The sequence below is a fragment of the Ambystoma mexicanum genome, chromosome 1q, assembly GCF_040938575.1.
Source record: "Ambystoma mexicanum isolate Mex_15411 chromosome 1q, UKY_AmexF1_1, whole genome shotgun sequence".
NCBI lineage: Eukaryota > Metazoa > Chordata > Amphibia > Caudata > Ambystomatidae > Ambystoma > Ambystoma mexicanum.
The window spans coordinates 1,275,966,305-1,275,990,072 of NC_090922.1; the positions used below are offsets into that span (position 1 = coordinate 1,275,966,305).

The 23,768-nt window shown below is 43.1% G+C and overlaps 1 protein-coding gene across 17 annotated transcripts in view; it reads left to right on the forward strand.

Moving 5' to 3' along the window:
* The window catches only part of DAB1 (DAB adaptor protein 1), a 4,845,894-nt gene that overhangs the window by 4,079,516 nt on the left and 742,610 nt on the right, over positions 1 to 23,768 (forward strand). For all 17 annotated transcript variants that reach the window (XM_069642094.1, XM_069642098.1, XM_069642099.1 and 14 more), the window contains one exon: positions 7,827 to 8,021. In XM_069642094.1, coding sequence (XP_069498195.1) covers positions 7,955 to 8,021 — 67 coding nt within the window. In that variant the 5' untranslated portion in view covers positions 7,827 to 7,954. The remainder of the gene's footprint in view (positions 1 to 7,826; positions 8,022 to 23,768) is intronic.

Consider the following 23,768-nt stretch of genomic DNA (forward strand, 5'->3'; position numbering starts at 1 on the left):
TGCGGGTGATTACTTTATTTCGAGCTAGCGTTTTAACTAGGTCTGGAACGGGCTCTCTACAACTGCGTGGAATGCATACCAAACGTGGCTGGATTTCTAATGAAGAAGCCTTCATTGGGAGAGCGCCTTTGCATTGCCCATCTCTTCCAGTTTCACCTACCGCCCCTTTTCTACACCTTGCTGCTGTTACAAATGTTTGAGAGTATTCCTCTCCTGTCATCCAGGGTAACTCATCCACCCTCTGTGTAACAGTATCAAACCATTGCCTAAACTGTTTTAGGTTATCCAGTTGGTTGAGATTAGCGGCAATGCACTTTTTTATTGCATGTCAGTCTGAAGAGTTTTTCGGCTGCCCTATTTTTTCCCTTCTTGGGCTAATTTGACATGGATGCAGAGGGTCAAGTGAGTGAGACTGTGGTGGGACTATTTTAGCTAAAGGCTGTAGCAAGGGGTTCTTGGTTGATGTTGTGACATCTGGTAAGGGCGTGTTGATCCCCGTCATTGTGTGCTGCGGAAGAGCAGTCCCTGTGTGTGGAATAGCAGCTAAAGGACTCTTTTGCTTTGGCAAACTGCTGATAGTTTCACCAAATTCCTCTGGCTTCATATTCACTTTACTGATAAGCTCGGTGGGTATTTTTACAGTAGTTCTGTTCTGTGCCAACTCCATGGGTGCTGGTTGCTCCTGCTTCCTCATCCACAACTGCCATCTCTCTCAGTCTCTGTCTTCTTCTTGCGCCCCTTGCCAGAACCTCAGAGTGCCGCACTTGGAGATGGGCAAATAGGTGAAGAGCTAGTTGTGGCAATAGACTTAGATAGGGGATCGCTTATTGATAATCTTAGGCTGCAGGGTAGACTTGACTTAAATTCTAAAGTTACTTCTGCATTGGTCATATTGGTCATGCTGTATAAATTATCACTTGTCTTCACTTGGGTGGTTGCATATGCAGGTGTCTCCTTTAAATGGTTTGATCTTGTAATGGTCACCCTCATTAAGCGACTTAAAGAAAAAGACACAAGAAAATCCTGTGAGGAACTACTCACAACACGCTCACTGTTTGCACATACAAGCATGGACATTTCTCATTGTAAACTAGGTTTAACTGTGGCTTAACTGTGGTAAACCCATTGATAGTGCAACATGCCACCCGACTAGTCTTGAGAATGCCTGATGTTACATTTTTAGTAGATAGTGCAATGTGCCGCATGACTAGTCTAAATGGTACCTGATGCTTGATTCAGTTGCTCTCAACTATGCGTCTTAATCGCCTGCCATTAACCGGTCCCACAAAGGAGAGCGGGAGACACATGGTTGCCACCAGTGAGGAGAGGGTGCTGGGAAAATGCTGGGAGCCCCTGACAAACGCAGGAGTAAACACAGATGATCCCAACTGTGGGATCAACAGCGAGATCAGTGGGTAAGCATACAATCTGTGTCGCGGAGTGGCGCACCACTAGTGCTTCATCACAGCGGCTGCTTCCAACTGAGGGATTAGGGATGGATTTCCCAGGTGTGATGATTTCAAAACCTCAGTGCAAGGGTGAGGACCTGTGTGGCTTCCTCTTTTAATAGGATTACTAGGATTGGCATGATTTGAGTACTGCAGATTTTATAGAACTCAATAGGGAAGTTGTCTATGCCGGTGCTTTGGTAGTAGGTAGAGACTTTATCGCTGCCTGTACCTCTTCCACAGTGATCAGGACTCCTTCTTTCACTCTGTTGACCTCTGTCACTGTTGATAGGCTTAGGTGTAGCATAAGATTCCCAAGAGCCCTCGCCAAGATTTTGCTTCCAAGGTGTATATGTTCCTGTCAAATTGTTCAAGCTCTTTGTTTATGAGTTACGGGTTGGTGATCGAGTCATCTTTGTTTTTTTTCAGGAGTGGGATGCCAATTAATTGCTCTATTTTGTGTAGTTGGAATTCCCCGCTTTCTCGCCTCACTAGTATTGTTTGTGCTTGATCCCAGAAGAGTGCATACTCTGCATTTATGCTGAATAGCGTGTTTAGGGTGTAATTCGTCTTTGTGAGCTTCTTCAGTAGGCTGTCTGTGGGCCTCGAGATGTATGTTGGCGCTAACGCGTTCATTTATTTTTCTAGTTCTTGTTTGATTCTGTCTTGTTTTTGTGTGCATCAAAGCTTGCTGGATCATGTATCCCCTTATGTACGCTGTGCAAGCCACCCAAAGGGTGTCCGTTCGGGTCACTGTATCCATATTAATTTTGATGAATCCTGTCAGGCTTTGCTGAAGAAGTTCCTTCCCCTCGGGTGATTGTAAAGGCTGGGGTTCATCCTCCACTTGGTCGGTGTGGGTCTTTAAAGTGCTAGATGTACTTGTATGTTTACGGGTGAATGATCGAACACTCCTGTGGCTGTAATCTTGCATGATTACATGTTTAACAGTGATTTTTGGGAAGTAGTCTATTCTCGTGAGTGTTCCAAAGACACATGACATAAATGTGAAGTCTCTGCTATCTGGGTGTCGCAGGCTCCATGGTTCAAACAGGCCCTTCTCTTGTATAATATTTCTTTAGGATACCCATTTCCCTGTTGTGGTTTAGGTCAGGGCTGCCTGTTCTGTCACGCATGGGGTCAATTGCAAGATTAATTAATAATAATTTGGCATTTATATAGCGCTACGAACCCTCAGGTATCTGAGCGCTGCTTATTATTACCCACGGTGTGTGGTGCTCATTTATCGACCTCGGAAGGATGAAAGGCTGAGTTTGGCCCCGCCGGGATTCGAACCTAGCAAGCTCTGCACAGATGTCAAAGCGAGCGCTCTACTCGTTGTGCCTACGATTGCCTCCTAACACCATTGGCGAGATTATATCTGTTAGTGGTCTGTTCAGACCATTCAGAAAAAAACTGGCAATGATTGTCTTGTCTGCTATGTGAATCTTGGCTAGTTTCATTCTTCCTTTTCTGTCAGACCAGGTTTTAGATATTTTGCTATTGATCAGAATAGCTACTCTGCATTTCCCACCTCTGTGTTTGGAACGGGGAAAGACTCTCTCTTGAGTTTCTATGTTTCCACTGGGGTTAGGTGGGTCTCTTGTAGTAGCGCAATGTCAGATTGTGGGGCTTGCCGAATATGCAAGGACCTTTTTCCTCTTGATGTATTTGGTCAGACAGTGTACGTTCAAGGAGATGATTGGTAACTCTGGGACTGAGAGGGATAGGTTTGGTAGGGAGGGTGATGAATTTGCAATGCTTTCTCATTTGCCACTGATTCGTATGTGGATGTCTCTAAATGAGCATCATCATAGGTGTGTTTAGACCATCTGGGACATTAACGGGGATAGGGTTGTCATGCCTTGAGTAAATGTTTGAGCATTTGGTACATTCAGTTCTTAGTTGATGTTTGGAAGTGGTCGCCCTATGCCACTTTGACATTGGGTGTTGGCGAGAACAAAAGAAAATGGCTTCAATGCCTACAGGCCCAATATTATTTGGTAAACCACTTGATTAATAAAGATGTCAGGATTGCGTGGTCCTGAGGGCGGCTATTCAGACCGGCGGGACTCTGGTATTTATTTGCAGGTCTTGAGGGTTCCGTGCCGGGGCGTTCCTGTTCACTGTCCAGTGCTAATGAGGTTTCTACCCTGATCTATATGTTGGACGAATTTTGATTGGAGATCAAGATTTCTCCTTCTGTGCATCCTTGGGTAGACGGTTTGCCTGCTTCTGCAGTGTAGTATCTTCTCTTATTTTTCCTGAGGAGTTTTTGTGGTAGCAGACTCTGCTCCATCTTCCTTATTTTGAGTGTATTGCTTCCGGTTTTCAAGGGATGATTGTGCATCCCCTACCTCCATTTGATCTTTGGTGTGTAGTTTTAAGTATCCATGCACATCCTCTGGCTCAAAGAATTCCTTGGTTACGCCATCTGTAGTTGTGATTATTATTTAAGCTGTGTCGATCAGTCCGTATTGCATGTATCTGTGGCAGAGTTCTGTTCGTAGTTCCTGGAAGCATTTGCACTTGTTCATAGGTTCTCTGGAATAGTCTGCAGAGAAAAATATCGTGTTGCTTCGGTAAAGTACTAGTGAGAGCTTTCTCACAGTTTGAAGAATGAGTCAGGTGTTGGTGTCACAGGAGTCCTGTTATAAGGGCTCTGGGACCTTGTTTATTTGTTGTTTCTCTTGGCCTTATTCTGTGTGCCATTTAGATCTCAAGCAGTGGGTTATATTTTAAAAGTAGGGCTGCTGGGAACCACTCATCTATGAACTGTCCTGCACTTGTTCCCTCTATTTTCTCTGGTATTCCAAAGAATCTAATGTTTTCTGTTGTTCTCTTCTTCTATGATCTTCTGCTTCTGTACATGCCTTTTCCAGTCCTTCAATTCTGTCTTCTGCACTGGAAATACGCTCTTCAATGTCTATCGTTCTGCCACTGAACAATCTCACCTCTTCCCTCCCTCATACCTATAAGTTCCTCCTGCATATATTCTGTTCACTAGTTTACAGTGGATTGTTTAATCTTTGCTAAATCCTTCAATATTCTCATTATATTGTTTTGCCAATCAGGTGTGTGCACCTCTGTGGGTGCTGTCGGCATCCGCTGCTTTTGTCAACCGTTGTTTTACTCTTTTGTTTTGCTTGTGAAGAGCTCTTTGTGCTTTGCCATTCTCAAACATGATTGTCATATTTTCTCGGCAGGTGCAGCAATTTACTGTTGTGCCGTGATATTAGTTTGACCCTTCACCACAGGGAAAGCCTCGGGTGTGGGTTGTATTGTCTTCAACTATCCTTCCAAAAGGCCACCAAGTGCGCCAAAGTGTGTTTATTAAATGACCTACCAGGCCCTGTGGCTTTCTCCTTGTATATGTATTATTTTACTTTTGTGTCGAGCTTGCACTTGTTTCTCAGGCGCGCTGCTCACCTCTGCGCCACCGCTCTCAGACGCTCCTCTCTGTAGGGTGATCTTGACCATGACAAACACCTGTGATGCCTCCTTTTCTCACCTTCGGAGGCGGTATCCATTGCAGGACCCTCGCCACACACAGCATCATCTCCATCAGTGCTCGTCTACCCTCTGGTGTGTGGTACTGCAATGAGGGCTGAGTTGCGCCCATTTTACTCTGGCAGAGCTCCCCGTGTCACCTCAATGCCACCTCTCCAAGACCTCTTGATCTGCCTCTGGTCTCCTGCTTAAACTGGATAACACTGTGAGGTTTTCCTTTCCGGTGTTTCTTCTGCCTCTTAGCAAACATAAGTGAAGGCAATTTCACTGAATATTCTATTCACCTGGCCATTTTGGGCATGGCAGGGCACCCCTCGAGATCCCTCCAGTATTGTTCCAACATGTATGAGACAGTGAACGCAAGCAGAAGTTTTATTAGTAGTAATATTGTGGGCTTACCACTCATAAATTGACACAATTTGTTTCACATTTCAAATGACTCATTCGCCAATAGATCCATCTTGTGGATCAGCACGCATTAACAGTGTGTGTGGTGTGTGTGTGTGTGTGTACCTCAGATCATCTGTGAATACACCTCAAGTTGCTTACTATGCTCTCGCCTCCCCACTCCCCACTGCCTTGTCTTGCGTGCTCTGTCTCCCACTCGCTTCCTTTCCTCCACTGCCTCTCATCACTTCACCAAGGATATTAAAGGGCTCCTTTTCTGACGGAGCTTCCATTTCCATTTTCAGCTTTGTCAACCTTAGAATTGCTTTTACATTATTCTGTACGCTCATCACATTCCGAATCGCCCTTTTGCTAGGGTGTTAATCATATAGCACCCACCCATTGGCCAGTTAATAACCCGCATCTCTTCTTAATGCCCTGCCATAAAGTTTGGCTTTTTAGCCAATATTAAACCTGTATAGCCTGCGGTGTGGGCTATACGTCTAGGATTATATAATAATGCGACCTTCACCAAGTAGCATTACATGTGTAATACTTTAATACCTGTTCCCTATTCATTTATGTATGTTTTCGATCACAAATTCCATGTTCACGACCGCAGAGCTATTCCTCATAGAGGGAAAGAGAGATAGAAAGAGAGAGAGAGAGAGAGTCAAAGATAGAGAGCGTTTTTGAAAGAGAGAGATTGAAAGAGAGCGAGAGATTGAGAGAGAGAAAGAGACTGAGAGAGAGAGGAAGAGATAGAAAGAGAGAGATTGAAAGAGAGAGCTAGAGAGAGAAGGAGCGAGAGATAGAGAGAGGGACAGATTGAAAAAGAGAGAGATAGAAAGAGAGAGGGTGCGATAGAGAGAGAGAGAGAATGAATGAAAGAGGGAAATGAAAGCAGCATTGGGTGAAATGAAGTAACTAGGCACATGTGATGGCCTGCATATAGGGTACAGCGGAGTGTAAACTATCTCGGTTTTCCAGCGACAGAAAGTAGCCTGTTTTAACTAATTACACGGGTTTTCCATCAGCGAAAAGCTGGTATAAAATCCACCAGTTTCCGGGGCTTGCCATGGGGCTGCGCACATGGCAGCTTTCGGACCAGCTTCTTTTTATCCAGAAGATTTTTACATCTGCAAAACTCTAAAACAAGCTGATTAGAGTAAAATTATACTTTTGAATTGTCTCGAATTTTGGACAGAAAGATGATCTGATTGACTGCACAAGGTCTTGCTAATCCCCATGGCCATTCCCACTAGCAGTCAAGCAGTGACATCAGACTTTGTGGTGTACATGGCCTGTCAATGTTACATCTTAACAGTCTTCTGGGAATTGAAGGCTTAATTATAGTTGTAAATACACTACTAGTACAGTAACACATGTCTTAATCAAGTACACCTTCAGCCACTTGACTTAAAATGTGTAAGAATGTCCTCACATCTGTCCCTTGCACTAAATCCGTGTAAAACCGCAGGGGATGCTGGGTTCTCCACTACGCCAGTGCCAAACTTTCCCAACATGCCCCAAACACTGGTGCTGACTCTGCATCTTAGGTATCAATGGAAGCCAATTGCACAAAACAGTGCATTTATCAAATTATAATATGCAAGAACTTACTATGGTTCTGATTCCAAAATAAATGTATAGTAAAGCACATGAGGACGACATTTGGTATCTTAGATGCGCACCTTCTGCATAATATCTGATCCACACAGCCTGAACTCATAGCAAATCGCTGATATCTTCATGTGCAAATATGATCCACACACATGTGCTCAATGACCTCTCCTAGATTCTCCAGGCATCTGCAAATTGTCTCCAGGGTCAAGTGCAGGTCCAAATCTGAACGCACCTCATCATTTGAGCCCCCCACCCCACATTTAGAAAATGGTTATAACATTTGGCAGAACATGTATATTATCCTTTTCTCTTTTGGCATATGTAGTTTCTATGTTTTTGATTTGAAATAATTTGAATCACCTTTAACAAGAATGTTCTTTACTGGTAAAGTGAATCATTGCATACACATTTGGCATTTCTATTTATTTATTTATTTATTTATTTATTTATTTATTTATTTATATGTATTACATTTTTGACAACGCCAGGGCCGAAACTGAGAAAGCAGCTAACATCTTCCCATCAAGACAGAATCGTAAAGAAGAGCCACTGTTACACATATGTGTCATACAGCTAGGTTTTCATTAGTTTTTTAAAGGCAGGGAACGATTGTGCATTAGGGATGTGCTCCGGAAGAGAGTTCCACAATGTGGGGGCCGTTACACAGAAGCTAACTCCACCAGCGCCTTTTCTCTTGAAAGAAATTATGCAAGCTGCCTTATTAACTTAAAAATGTGAATGGATCGGTTCTCAGCATACACTGATATACATGGGGGAGGTTTGCAAGGTGTTATTGTGCAGTGTAAATGGCAGGACCCGCAGCTGGATAACACACATTGTTGCTTTTCTTTGCAGCTCTCAAAGGGAGTGAATGAAGAATGCGGCCCGTGTTCTAGCATCTGAAAGCTCAGCTGCTCGCTCTAGATTAGATGAGCCTGGTTGAGATACGGGATCTGTGTGAAGAGGACTAAGGATATAATAGGATGTCAACTGAGACAGAACTTCAAGTGGCTGTTAAAACCAGCGCTAAGAAAGACTCCAAAAAGAAAGGTACGGCTCTTCTTTCCTAAGGGTGCTTAAGTGGATGGCCATTTTTCCGTCGGGCTATACAAGTTAATGGAACTGTTCCTGTGTGGTGGATGGGGAGGGCAATGCTTGTCATGTTCCTGCCTGCCAATGAGAGTGACAATGGAAGCATGCATTCAGAAGGCGTTGACATGGAAAGATGTCATCATGTGTATGTATAGCTATTGATCGGCTGATGTGATCGCTTAATTTGCATTGTTAATATGGCGGCAATTTGATAGGTTCAGAATGATAATTTTAAGATGTGATTTGCTTGTATAGGTGTTTATATATGCACATATACACATATGGTTATGCATGGATGCATATGCACACACACACACAGAATGTCCTTAATTACAGGTCTCCAGTTTATGAAAAGCATGGGTGATGCATAAGCACTTAGGATAAACCCCATAAAGCAGAAGCAGTGATCATCCCCTCAGATAGGTGGGCAGAGAAGATAGTTCCCTTTTAGATGTAACTGAACTAGTGGATGCCGGCTTCCTCTCATTGATGTGTAACCCGCAGGTTATGTCATCGCTCGCTCTAAATGTGTGGGCCCTTCCTTGCAGAATCCGGAAATCTCTGAGCCCTCATTTGCACAATCCAGTGCTATATTTTATCACCGGGTCCATAAAGCCTAATTATAACGACTGCCACATTTGTGAACCAAATCGTTAATTATACTCGAAAACAAGTAGCCACATACATGTTGTGGCAAAGCACGTGCTTGAATAGAAATGGAGCAAATATAGACATGTTATCCACAACAATTTCACTCACAATGGCAGCCTATCTGTATTGGACACACCTCTAATGCTTGCCACCTCAGTATAGTGCAGTTTAATATGATCAAAATCATCATTAAATCCATGGCCCGCAGATACCAGTACAGTACCATGATACGGCATGTGGACACACGGAACATATGAGGAACATATGTACCATTTGATATCAAGCCGGGCGATTATCTCCCACTGAAATCCTACAGTGGATGTTTTGCTTATAGGGAGTTAGGGAAAAGCACGAAGGACCAGTTCGACAGGACAATGTGTTTGTTTATTTGAGGCAATGAGGGTCTTTTTACAGACCTGGGATCGATTATCTCACATCAGAACCAGTCCTTAAACATGTATCAAATGCACTTAGAACCAGTGCTGCTGCTTGATTGACACAGAATGGAGTAAACAGATTTGCCACAGTATTTGCAATAGACTGATATAGCCTTCAAATGTTGGCAGGTTTATCCAATAACAAACAACAAAAAGGTGTCCCATTTTCAAAATATAAAAGAAGGGACATGAGGGAAAACCGTTCTATGCCACACAGGAAACAGTTCCTAAATACGAATGCTACATTTCCCACCTGCTCTCAGCAGCAGCGCAAACATTAGATCATCTAGGCCCGGTTGTTTTATGCACATGTTAGTTTTGAGGGATATGTTTTGCTCACTGTGCTTTAATGGTTAGTATTCCCCACACATTTTCCCCACAGATGTCCTCCCAGTTACCACTCCACCAGTGGGTTGTAAGAGGTCATGGATTTTGATGTGGAAACGTGTGCAGCTTTATTTCCTGCTGCCAGGGCCTATTGTCTCTCTAAGTCCCATCCTCATTCAAGTTATTTGCGTTTCTTCACCTGCGTAAAGAGTGTGTTTTGAATGCATGCTATTTTGGCACAATCTATGTTCTTTATTATTCAAATGATGTCTCATGTTTTCAAGAGTATTTTGAGCTTTTTCTGTTCTGTTCTTTCTTCTATTCGAAATGTGATGGGGTGTAGGGAGTAGACTCTGCCAGTCATTAGCAGAGTATACCATTTACCATACTTAGGGATGGTTATTTCTATTTTGGACAAGTATAATGTTGACAATAGAAACTCGTTTTTATTGCAGTACACCTGTTATTCTGGGGCTTTTTCTCTGCAAATGAAAAGAAATGCAGCCGTGTATACTTCACAACAGAACACTATGTCTCCTCGGTTTTGAGAAACAATGAACATCTTGATCTTGTCATGTGTTGTATTTATCCTATATATCTTTATATGATTACTTGTCATTCCACTATTATGTCAGTGGTATAATACAGGGTTCTACCTTTCTTCGAATGCACATTTTTCGTAGCATATGAAAGATAGGCAGGTCCTGGAGTAATGCAACATTTCAAAGAGTGCTAGAATAGTATAATAAGAATTGAACATGTCAGTTCTTTAAATACATTCATTATCGCAATATGTTTAAACATGGTTTGTCTTTGAGGTCACACAATTGGATTTCAAATGGAAAAGAACATCCTTATAAAATGTAAAAAGAAAAGAGATTACCAATATGATGATATACCCATTAGATTTGGAGCGTATATTGCAAAATGTAAAGACATACAAAACTGATTTTATGCTACTTATAAATACAAAATAGCTGTAGGTGGCAGGTCATATGCTGATCTAGCACTCTTTCTCTCCCTCTCTCTCTCTTTCTCTCTCCCTCTCACATACTCTCTTTTTATCTCACACACTCTCTCTCTATAGATCTAGATCTTTCTCTCTACAATCACTCTCTCTCTTTGTCTCTTTCTGACATTTGCTCACACTCTCTTTTATTTATTCTTTGCTTGTTAGGTGCTTATACAGCAAGTAAAATAGTGTTTCAAAGTGCCCAGAGGGCGAATGGAGGGAACAAGGGAGTGAAACACATTATAAAAAACAATATTTAAGAGCAGTGGGAGGAAAAAGGGAAAAAAAGAACAAACCTACTATGCCTTGTGAGTATTCAGAGCATGCAAGTGCAGCAAGGAAGAGAGCAGAGGGGGTAAGTGCTGGGGAGTCGGAACTAGTGAGTGAGCCAAATAGGAAGTGCTAGGAATGTTGAGTGCTAAACAGCCTGGAGCCGTGTTAGGTGTAAGTGTGAACCTCCAAGGCGAAGGGTGTACTAATGCAAGTGCTGAGGGTAGACAGGAGCTGGGCTGATTGGGTGTGGGAGGTCAGGGCCCTGAGGATGCCTAAGGCCCCAGGACACCAATCACAGCAACTGTGGGATTAGCAGAGGAGAGAAGAATGGAAGGAGGAGATACAGAGGAAAGTCTTAAGGAGCTTCTGGAATTTAAGAAAGTCCTGATCAACATGCAGAGGGAGGGGGAGGCACTTCCATAGGAGGAAGCCAGCTGACGAAAGCTCACTGCCACTTACCAACTGTTTAGCAAAACACTTTACACGCAAAGAGTTGGTGCCAAAGGAACGTAGTGGCCTAGAGGGAGAGTATTTAGTAAGATAAAGTTAAAGATAGTGTGGCCCCCAGTCCCAGACAGCCTTGTGAATGATGCAGAGGAATTTTAATTTAATCTGTGCAGCAACTAGGAGCCAGTGAAGACTTTTTAGGGCAGGAAAGATGTGGCACATGGGCATACGGACAAGAATAAGTCTTGCTGCCCTATTCTGGATTAGCTGGAGGGGGTCGCAGAGTGGAAGATGCTAGATTCAGGAGGAGGCTATCACAATAGTCAAGCCAGGTGATAACCAGGGCTCGGATAACACTGAGCATCTGGGGGAAAGTGAGCAAATGGAGAATTCCTTGGAGAAGGAAGAGCTGAAAGTGGGACTTCTTGGCAATGTCCTGATTGTGAGGGAGGCACGAGAGAGAGAGGAGTCAAAGATGACTCTAAGGTATTTAGCTTCAAAAGAAGGAGAAGGGGGAGAGCCCAAGGAGGAAGACCAGAGTGAAGCAAGAAAGAAGGGAGAAGGGGTCCAGATGGGAAGGATCTCAGTTTTACAGGGGTTGAGGCAAAGATCGTTGGAGGTGCACCAAGACTGGATGGCAGATAGGCAGTCAGGGATGATGGAGGGTGAAAAAGGGTCAGCAGGATGTTTGAAAAAGAGATTTGTGTTGTCTGCTTAACACTGGAAGTTGGAGGAGAAAGAGGAGATGAGACATGCAAGCAGAGCAAGGTAGTTGTTAAAGAGCCAAGAGGAGAGTATATAACCCTGGGGGACACCAAAGGTGGAGAAGTAAGTAGGAGAGGAGAAGAGGCCCAGAATGACTTGGGAAGAGTTGTCAGTTAGGAAGAATGTCAGCCAGTCCCGTGTCTCTGTTGTTGGAAGTCGTGTTGTTGGGTTTGCATTCGCGAGCGTCATCCCAGCCATTGCTTAGAGCAGAGCAACCATAGAAAACAAATGGATATCTTTAAGAGGGGTGCGGTGATTTCTTTCACAAAATGCGCTATTAAAAACAGATCTATTTAATTGTAATAATGTTAAGTGACTTCTTTAAATGGACAATATTAATTTCTAAGGATTAATTTAAGTACATATTGTATTCCCAATAAGAATGTTACACTTTTCTTACTGAGTAAAACACATCATTAAAATGTATTAACACCATGTAAATTATTACTTGATGGGTTATCATTCCAAAATGGGAAGCCTGGTGCACTCCAATTGTACTATTTGTACATACCCCTGTCACTAAGGGAAAAGAGACAAATATGATCAAAGGAGGGTTTCTGGTCAGTGGCGGAGCTCCTATGGGTGCCTACTTAGAGGCTGGTGTACCCACCCTGGCCCCCAAAGGACTGTTAAAGTTGCCTTGAATGTATATGTTTTACTAAAAACAAAATAAATTAAGTGTGGTTGTGAGTGGAGCCGCCTGATCGATGTTTTCCCCAGTTTGCTGAGCAACAAACTGCCCAGGTTGACCCATGAGTTCATAGGCTTCCCGGTCATTATGGAAGTGCAATGTTTGCCTCCTTTACTCCAGCCTGGGCTGATTTCTGCAATCACTCCTTTGCCACTGGCTCCTTCCTGCTACCCCTCAAGCACTCCCTTGTGTACCCTCTCCTCAAAATGCCTTCTGTCAACTCCTCCTGCCCGGCTAAATACCACCTTATCACATTGCCCCTTTGCTGGGAAAACTCTTGGAGAAGCTGGTCATCTCACAGCTGATCCACCACTCTGAATTTGTTGGTTTTCTCCACGCCCACCAGTCTGGCTTCAGAGCAGCCAGAGGCACTGAAACTGCACTCCTGAACACCCATGAAGACTTGCTCTCAAATCTTGATTCACACTCTCCTTTTGTTCTCATCCTTCTTGATCTTTCCTCTGCCATTGATACAATCAATTATGCACCATTATAAATCGGCTCTGTGATACCCTTGGAATCATGGCCTGTCAGTGGATTGACTAACCGCCTTGCTCTCTGACCGACCATCCCAAGTTCAACTGGACCCTTTTCTCTTCCCCATCACACTCTCCACCTGTGGCACCAATCAAGGCTCTATAATCTCTTAAACATCTACCTTGCCCCTCTAGCTCAATTTATCTCCACATTCTCTCCTCACTTCCTGTGGTATGCAGACGACGCACAGATCTCTTTTATGCTTCCCTCCACTGCCTCCTCTTCTTCCTCTGTCATTCCTGACTGTATGACGGCTATTCAGGCATGGTGTGCTGCTAACAATCTCTGCCTTAATGCCAGTAAGACTGAAGTCCTTCTCATTGGGACCCCAGCTCCCTCCTTCCATCCTGCTCTCTGGCTGCCCTCCATTGCCCCCCCCCATCACCCTATTATGAGGCAACAAACCATTGTGTCATCTTGAACTCCTTTTTCTCTTTCTCTCCTCACATCCAGACCTTGCCAAGAAAGCCAACTTTCAGCTGCACCTCAACAGAAACATTCTCCCTTTCCTCATCTTCCCACAGAAACTCAGTGGGCCTTGTTACATGTTTTACGGTCTGGGAACTATGGCACCGGTAAGCTTGCTGGTACCGTAGTTCCCATACCGGCAACCTACAAGTTGTGCTTGCAGGTGCGTTTCGGCCCACCGGGTCTGACCTGGAGGGCAGGGTGGCACCCGCGAGCACAGCATGTCGGATGCACTGGCACCATTCTGAATGGTGCCGGGTCATCCGACCTCCCCATTCAATTGAGCCCTGTGAGGCTCAAATTGGAATGGGGAGTAACGGATTCTGGCCAATGGCAATGAGGACATATCAGAGGATATACATGATATATGGGAAATACGGGTAAGGGCCCTGTATGTCCCGATTGCCAGAGGCTGGAAAAAAATGCAAGCTTGGCGGCAGCCTGCTGGTGTTACCTGCAAGCCTACCGCCAAACTTGTAATGAGGCCCAATGTCTCCAAAGCTCTGGTCCCCTCTAGGCTGGACAACTGCAACAGTCTCTTCCTCAATCTGCCTAAATCCTCCCTTTGCACCATTCAACTAATCCAACAAAGTACTGCAAGACTTATCCTTGGTCTCAAGCCCAGGGACCACATCTCTACAGCCCTAAAATCTCTCCACTTGCTCCCGGCTGTTGTGAGGAGCAAGTTCAAGACCCTCTGCATCATCCACAAGGCTTCAAGGGGCCTGTGGCCATGCTACATCAAACTCTCCCTAAATACATCCCTGCTAGAGCTTTCTGGGTTTCTAGCCCCAACTCCCTGCAGATCAGAAGTTTTTCCAAGCTGAGAGTGTGGAGTAGATCTCTCTCTCTTCTGCAGGTGCCTCCCTCTGGAATGGACTCTCTGCCCCTTTGAGGCTTGTGCCAGATCTCCTTAAATTCGTGAAGCTTCTCAAGACCCTCCTTTTCTCTTCTTCCTTCCCTCTCCCCTGCTAATGTCCCACTCTGCTTCATTTTCGACTGGCAGCCTGGTTCCTTCTGAGTAATACATGGCAACAAGTCCTTCCCGCCCAGTCTACTCCAGCACTTCGCTCGCCTCTGCCCCCTCAAACCTGCAATTGCCCTACCGGGCTCCCTCCCCGTACTAGTCTGGCAGGGCCTTTGACCCTACTGAGCCCGATCCAGTCCCGTCCCCTCACTTGGCATGTGGAGCGTCATTCCCTGTACTCCCTCCATACACCTGGCACTTGTCCACCTGGACTCTGCGTAGCACTCACCCAGCCCAGGGGCCCTCTTTACCTCCTCCTTCTCCCCCCAGCATTTGGGCGCTCTCCACTCTGACCTGCACTTACCTGCCCACTTAAGCATTAGCACATTCCGCTCTGACCGGCACTTCCGCCGCTCCGCACTCCGCCTGCACTTCTTGTTTTTGCAATTGCACGATCTGAATGATTCGAGGCCTGGCACGAGCGTTCTTGTTATTCTTCATCCCAGTTTTTCTTGTTGTGCTCGAAAAAAAACATTTGCTGTATAGGTTTATTATAAATACCTAATAAATAAATACATAAAATAAATAATTGATGACTGCATTGTTGGAAATCAGAAAAAAAGATATCCTCATTATAAATGAAATAATACATGGTTGATATCAGCCACTGTAATAAGATGGGATTGAACTTTTGAATATTGTAAGGAGTTCCGAGACCCTCTGGGTATAGCCAGCACTGAACACACATTGAAATAAAATAAGATAATAACAATTCCACTTTGGATTACTTTCTTTAAAAGTCTCAATTTTGAAATGATGTTCTGATGTTTTTAACACCATAGGAAAAATGACACTTATCAAAAAAAATAATATAGAAATTAGGACACCACAATTAAATAAAGTCCTGAAGGAACTTAAGAATGTAGAAGGATCGATAGATGTTAGGATGTCCCTTTGGCAAACAAAAACACGTCAAAAGTGGACATGGTGCACTTACTTAATCATATCAAATAAAATATTCAACAGAAGCAGATTTCATTTGAAGACAAAAGAGATAATGGTTTAAAACTATTAAACACATGCTGGTTATCAGGAACACAGCTTAGTACTTTACAAGCTTTCCATATAGTGTAATTGAAAGGTCATCATTAAAAGGATTAAAATACAGCCTTAATAAGCTAATTAGTATATCATTATAATGATGTCTCTTGAGTCACAGCAGTGAGTCACTGACATCTCTTCTCTGTAAAATAAAGTATGTGTCTCTCCTGGTCAAGGTTTATTGCACCTTCTGTAATTGTGTTCCCTCCCGCCATAAGGCATTGATGCTCAAATACAATAATGAGTGTCTAATGAGCCCAGACTTGGCGGGAGGTTCAAAGGGTGGTGCGCAACAAAGCCTTGAGCACCACGTAATCTACTTCCGCCACGTGTTGCCTCTGGCACTTTTATCTCAGGTGTGTGGACCTTTCATGTGGTGCAGTGGAATTTTCATAGACCTATGCCAGTTTCAGGGCAAAAACATATCTTTTTGAAAGAATAATTATATTATTGGATTAGCTGTGGTGTGCGGTCTGTAAGCCTTGTCGTGAATTATATATTTTAAAATGTGGATTGTTAAGAACAAGCAATTGAAATTAAATTTCAATCTAAATATGCTTAAATCTGCTTCCTCACATTCTTTTCGCAGGACAACATTATGACATTACCTAAGCAACCCCTGCATGCTACCTGTAACTATAAGAATTCAACCTCTGGCTGTCCAGATGTTCTAGACCACAACGTGCAAGGTCCCTTACCATTGACTATGCTGACTAGGGCTCATGGGAGTTGTATTCCTAAACATCTGGAAAGCAAAAGGTTGCAGACCCCTTACCGATGCATCCCCTCCGTACATCTTTCCATTGCGACCCATCTAGGTTCTCACTTCAGTCAGCAGTAGGGAGACCCTGCATTCACAGGTTGGTGTTCAAAAATATGTGTTCACTAAATTGATTACCACCACACTGGACAATCCCAACACTGCTGTCAAACCACTTAAAATGAGTAGGACACCAGCGTGAAGCGCTTTATGGAAATGTGACATAACCAGCGTGCAGTAAGGCCACCTCATGAAGCAATTAATGACGGGTGTGCTTCTCCCACATTGTTTAGGCAAATTGTTACCTTGGCTGTGATACATGTGTTGGCTTCGTGAGTGATAGACTGCAATTCCATCAACTAAAATTATTAATGTCATAACACATCCAACTAATGTTGCTAATGCTTTAGCATAAAGACAAATGTATTGGAAACTCAGCAAATATGCCTGTGTATTTTGCCCCTTCCAGAGTTGATTCTTCTGAAAAAAACATGTGGCTAACTAGAAAATAAAACAAAATAAAATCAAATAAAAAAAAATGGGCTAGTCCAACTCCAGAACACATTCCTAGTTCATGCTTTCATATGCAAGTGGCAGCAAATTGCACAGAAACCTTTCAGATAATGGGAATTAAAGGTTGGCCGTTGCTTTATTGTGTACATGAAGTCCCTTACACTAGAATGTATTCAAAAGGAGTCATAGAGATCTAGAAATCTTTAATTCAATGTCAAAACCAACACTCCCTCGGCATCCTCAGTGTCTATGTCCCACCTTTCCAGATCTATAGTCCAGAATATTGACTCACACTTGACCATTTTCTTGTTCAGCCATAATGAAACTTGTGCAGAACCCAGTGAAAGGAAGGACTTGGCACACAATTATTTATATAACCAAGCTTACAGTAACACCCAATGTGTGTGCCTGGTTTTCATGCACCATCAAGTCTGACAGTGTGTATTTGATGCCCAAAATGGCAGCAGGTCCAGCACATTTGGAATGTCATCTTCTGAAATGCAAGTCTTGCTGGTTTTTGCTATGGGCAAACATGTTATGCTGCATTACCTTGTCCTCATTGAGTACACATGTCACCAACAGAGTGGCATCCTAGCACTGTAGAATCCACAGCAGGAACACATCGTCTTGAGGATATTGGCATGCTTTTAAGATGCCTTCTGAAACGTTTCTAATCCGGGGTCTCTTAGCTACAGAGGCAAACGGTTCCGCATGTAAAAAGTTCAGGAGTGGGTGAGGCCTAAAATGATTCCTCATTTGAATTCAGAACCAACACACACCCCGTGCAGAGACCACAAATGCTCTATCCACAGACCCAACGTTAAAGGTTCTATGACCAGACACATGTTGTTAGCCGAACACAAGCGCTGCAATGGAATATACAACTGAAATGGATTGCCTATAAATTGCTTGATGAACCATAGTGCTTTGATATGATATGATATGATATTGTGTGTGTATCACGCTCTTACAAACAGTTGGGGGAGCTTAAGCCTAGAGTGGACTTGGTTGGAAATTGGGGGAAGCAAGGTTGACATGGAGCACATGGAGAACAATTTTACAAAGTTTGGTTTTGCAGTGATGACAAATATTTAGTGTTTAGTATGTTGTGATAATAAACCTGTGACCTTTAAAATCAATTTGATGATCAATGGGAAGCCAAGTCAGAGATCATAGTGCTTGAGCGTGGCAGGCTGCTGCATTTTGGATATGCTACAACTTCCAGACTGAAGAACATCATTTGCACAGTACAAATCGGACAGCAACGGAGAGATTTTATTTGGCAGTCTTTGGGTATGTGGTGCACATGAACACATATGTTTGACAATTGTTAGGTGGCAAAGCTTTTCTTCACCGCTGTTGAGATATGCAGGTCCAAAGAGAACCAACTGTCTATCTGAACCCATACATTCCTGGTCCCCTTTTCTGGAGCTCCAGGATAGCCTTGCTTTTGTTGGCAAATGACTCAAAGCTAATCAGATGGAGTCATGTCAACAACCGGAATTTCTGTTCTATCCATATTCAGTTTTAGGAACTCAAACAAATAGTGAGTATTTTGGTCAAATCCAGTATAGGATTATCCATCCGCTGGGTAGATTTTGAAGAGTAATTGGTTATTATCACCACAATTATATATTGGTATCAACATATCATGAATCATTCTAATCAACAGAGAGATATACATATTAAATAGAATAGGAGTAAGAGACGTGAGGTGTTAGGGTTAGGTGCGCTATATAAATGTACAAATACATAAGTAAAGCGTCTGGTGTAAATTGTGGCAAATATACTAGTTGGACAAGCTACAATCAATATGATTTAATCCAGTAAGACTGCCCCCCTCTCCTAAATGCTGTACGCTCTGGAGTGGGTAGCATGAATAATGATATTGAATACCGCTGACTGGTCCATGAGCACCCAAACATCCACAGCTCCTTATTTTATTTATTTTATTTTTATATCTGTATAGCGCTCAGACCCAGAGGTATCACAATAAAACTTGTTAAATCATCTACCTTTGATGCAATGACTACCTCTGAAGAATAGGCTGAATGAAAGCGGACCAGGAATGGTTCATTTAGACTGCTTGCCCTAATGTGATTTTGCAGCTGATAAACCATGACCAGTTCCAGAATCTTTGTGGGATAGGGCACACTTCAAATTGTAAAAATGTGGTTATATTTTCGGGGTCTGACTGTGTTTTTAGTTTTTGCAGTGGTGTAATGCAGGTTAATCCAAAGATATCCGACACAATCCCTGACAGCAATGATTTACTGACAACAAAGAGCAGTTTAGATGTCACTGATGGATGCAAGCAAGGGATATATAGCCCGCCGGTGCACATGGGCCTGAGAATGCACCGACATTTGTAATAGTCTTCCCCAATTCTAGCAATATCAAATGGGGGGTATTTAAATAATAAATACTTACCTCTGGTTTATCATAAGTCCTTGTGGTTGGCACTTTGCACTTGTGTTAAAACTGACTTGAATTTAATCTCATTAACAAGGTTCTTGTGAAGGGTTAATTTCCATGGTCAAGTTTGTAAACTTGACTAATATTTGGTAGAGCATTTTCTGATGGGAGACAGCTGGCAAAATATGATCCAGAAAATATTTCTGTTTGGCCGTCACAATCTCCTTTTTGTATTTGAATTGTTGATTTGTGTAAGGTTGAGTATTTTCAACCAGTGACACAATAAAGAAAAAACAAAAATAAAACTCCTTTGTATGCTATGTTGTACATGCCAGCACCCTCCTCTTATCCTCCCTTAGGTAATGTTGCCTCCATTTTCTTTCCAACTTGCGTTGTTGAGACCTGGACCGGGGCAGATCTACAGTAAACCATTTGTTACCATAGATAGGAGTTCTGTCCTTCATTGGCAGATGGGGAGCACTTTATTCATGATCTCCAATGCTAGGTTTACATGCCAAGCATCATCCATTTCAAAGTTTGATGTGCTAAAAATGTTACACCACTGTATGGGGTCAATTTTGACCATTTTGGAAACAGCTTATTTATTTTGGGTGGAGCCTGGCTTGGAGGGTGCCTTAACGTCTTTTGAAATAATATTGCATAATGGTCTGACCAAAATAGAGGAAGTGGGTTATGCACTATCAAATACTGATGTGTTTGAAATATAACATCCTGTGTGTGTCCAGAACTGTGTGTGGACCTATGACAAATTGTCTCAGTTAAAGATCCTCTATAGAACAAGAATAGAGCCTGTTCAAGTCAACTACTTAAATCATTCTATGCTTCCACGGAATAAACATGTTCAGTCGAAATACCAATTCTCGTAAACCACCCTACAATCACTGGCATATTTATTACGTTTGAGTTCATTTGTTTTTCTGGTGCCGCACTTAAGCCCTGATTAGGAGTTTTGCAGTTCTCCACAATTGCCTTCCAGAAGCAGTAGCTGGTCTGATAGCACGGCGAGTAGAGTGCTCGCTTGACATCCATGCAGAGCCTGCTGATGCAGGTTCACATCCCGACATGGCCAAACTCAGCCTTTCATCTTTCCGAGGTCGATAAATGAGCACCACACACCATGGGTAATAACACGCAGCGCTTAGATACCTGAGGGTTCGTAGCGCTATGTAAATGCTAAATTATTATTATTAGTAACTACAGGTGCCAGACACGGCAGTCTGAGGATCAGCCATTTGAATGTGTTTACCACCGCAAGGTTGGAAAATTGTATAGCAAACATTCTCTATATCTGAAATACTGCATGGCTTGATTTTTCAAAAATTGTCAAACCTGGCATAAACTGCTGCTGTCCTTGAAGAAAACCACACTGACCCAACACCACGTGTGAGGATTATGTAAGGAGGGCGGGTGATGTAGTGGGCTTCTGAGATTGTCCTTTAACAGAAGAACTGGCTCAAAGGGCACACAATAGTTAACAGGGTGGGGTGAAATATTTTTTTAACATCCACCGCCTTTAGGGTGGAGGTAAACATATATCTAATGTCAGTGAGGCATTCAAAATCATGATTAAAAGGTATTTACTACATTTGGCATTCCTGGAATATCGCATTAGGTACATATCTCATGACTAATAATTAGAAGGATAGTAAAAACATTTAAATATCTTACCATTAAAACCGACCACTTAAAGAGTGCCACAGTCTGCTTTCAGTCAAGCATTAACGCAGGCGTCTGAAGACAGACATGCGTTCAATTATGAGTCTTCAAGGACAAACCTGGTGTAAATTGCTGTGGATGAGGTCAACATGGCTGTCATTGCCTTTAGTGAGAGTTTCATCAGCCTGTGTCTCTGCAGATGTTTTGGATCATGATTTCTCTGCTTCCTCATCATTTACTTTTCTGGCTGTGGATAATGAGAAATGTAGCCCCAAACAGCTGGAGAGCCAAAGGTCACAGACCTCACCCTTGTGTCATCAGTGACTGTGTGATACATTTAGTTTGCAGTTTGCCCCCACCCAGCACATACCTTCACCACACAATGTGTCTAATGGGTTATTAAGAAGATAGAAAACACCAATTTGTCCTCCTTGTATATTGGTTGTGTGTGGTTCAATTGAAGGGTTGTTACAATGTTTGAATATCTGAGTTCTGTTGTAATATATTTACTTTGTATGAGGAGTCAGAAATGAAATTCGAACACGAAGGTGCCATGTTTTTGTTTAAAGCCTTTTATTAACTTAATGGGTTGGGTAAAGGCCTTTCTGACCCTGCTCTAAGAGGAATATCCCTACCTGTAACCAAAAACTGAGGCTGTGTCTGTGTCAGGATGTCAAAAACAAAACCATTCTTGTGTTCAAACGTTCTATCCAGACCCTTGCACTACAAATTAAAATATATGGCGAAAAGGGACATGTCTTTAACCTGATAGCAAAACGTCCTCATAAATGAAAACAGAACAGCTCCAACATAAAAGTTCCCCAAGGTGGCAGTACCTTGGTCCCAGAAGGTGAGTCCATTCCTCTGGATTCTTCAACACTGGTCTAACAGTTCTTTGTGTCTTTCCTGGCGCACAGCAATTCCTTTTGTTACAAAGCTCCTTAGCCTTGTAGTTCCTTCTTCCAAATGTTCCTTCTTTTAAAAGTGTGCTCTTGAATTTAACAAACACAACCCTTTGTTGGGATTTCTTGTAGATTTCCAAATGCCTGGTATACTCCCCTGCCAAGCCTTCTCATACACTTGTGACTGACTGGTTTACTCTCCTGCCAGGCCTTCTGACATTCATAGGTCAATAGTTCCACTTTCAATTCAACAATTGCATATATCTTCTTTGGTTTTGTATTTCTGGTTGTTTCAACATTTGCTCTTGGTTCCCCCAAATCTGTATGCCATACTCTTGTATATGACTGGGGCTCGTATTTGCAATGTCCTTACTTTATATGTAAACACTCTCTTTAATGTATCTGTTTCTTTGGTGTTATACTTTACAACTGGTGCCTGACCCTGGGGTGTCCACTTGATTTGCTTGGACTCACTGGCTGGGGGTGGCATCTTCAGTACCATTTGCGCTCACGTGGCACAGCGTTGCCTCCCGCTTTCCACCCTGGACTGTTTCCTCATTGTTCCAGTTCCTCTCTCAGATTTCCTTCAGGGCCCAGTAAGCAAAGTGTTGATTTTTCCAGCTCCCAAGCCAAACACCCAGGAATCTTCTATCTGTTCCTGATGTGTATGTGGCAGGCCCTGCTCGCGTAATGGCTCCCTGCCTTCTTGCTGGCGAGCTACTTGGCTCCGCCACACCGGTTTGTGCTCCAAGTGACCACCCGCCTCAAAGAGGTATGATGACTTCTTCCACACAGCAGCAGAAACCTCTTCTAATTGGTTTCCGATCTTTAAATATCCAGCACACATGTGCATTGTGGAAACAATTAGCATGCACATTGAACTTGAGGCTCTTTCTCATCTGTATTGCTCCCCTCTTCCTCCTCGCCTGAATGATTGTGGGAGATGAAGTCCATTGGTGTTTACTGAAGTAAATTACTTGCAATCTTTCTACATGATGAACCAGTTTTACATGGATGATAATTAGAACTGTAAAAGACAGTCTTGTAGATTTGACCCTTTTGTCCCTGGATGAAGGTTTGGTTAAAAGGGCTTTGGGAAAAGGTTCCTCTATTTTCCGTAAAAGTGGCTATGGAAGCATGGCAATAGGCCATTAGGGTATTGGGTAACAATGGGTCTACTTTATGGGTAAATGGAGGATATCATGCCTCATCCAACAAAGCCATGACATCTCCCCAGAGGCTACCTCCTCCCATGTGATCCTCCCTCATATAGCCACCCTCAGGGTCAGGATCAGGTCAGGTAGCAGTGGCCGTCCCATAGCCACATAGGAAGAGGCTGGAGCCGGGGGATCCATGGTCACTCCTTTGGATTCATCACACTTCCCACTGCATTTATTTCAAATATTCCCACTCATGGTTTGGAATATGGTGACTGCATTAAATGCACATAAATCAGCATCATGATTTTGAAAGGTTTCAAAGTTTACCTAACAAGAAAACAGGAAAAAAACAGAGTGCAGCACACATTATAAATCTTCACAAAGCATTTCTAAGTCATAATACTTACTGCTAAAGTCTACACTAAAAAAGCCACTTTTTTAGGCTGATTTTGTGTGACCTTCAACAGGCAGGATTCTGGTGGGGCATTGTACCCCCTGAACTCCTCTGGCAGTGGCTCTGCAACTCACCCCACCTTCTGCCATACTCATGGATTTCCCTTAGCTTAGGGGTTCTCCCAAACCCTCCTTTCGTACCCACCCAC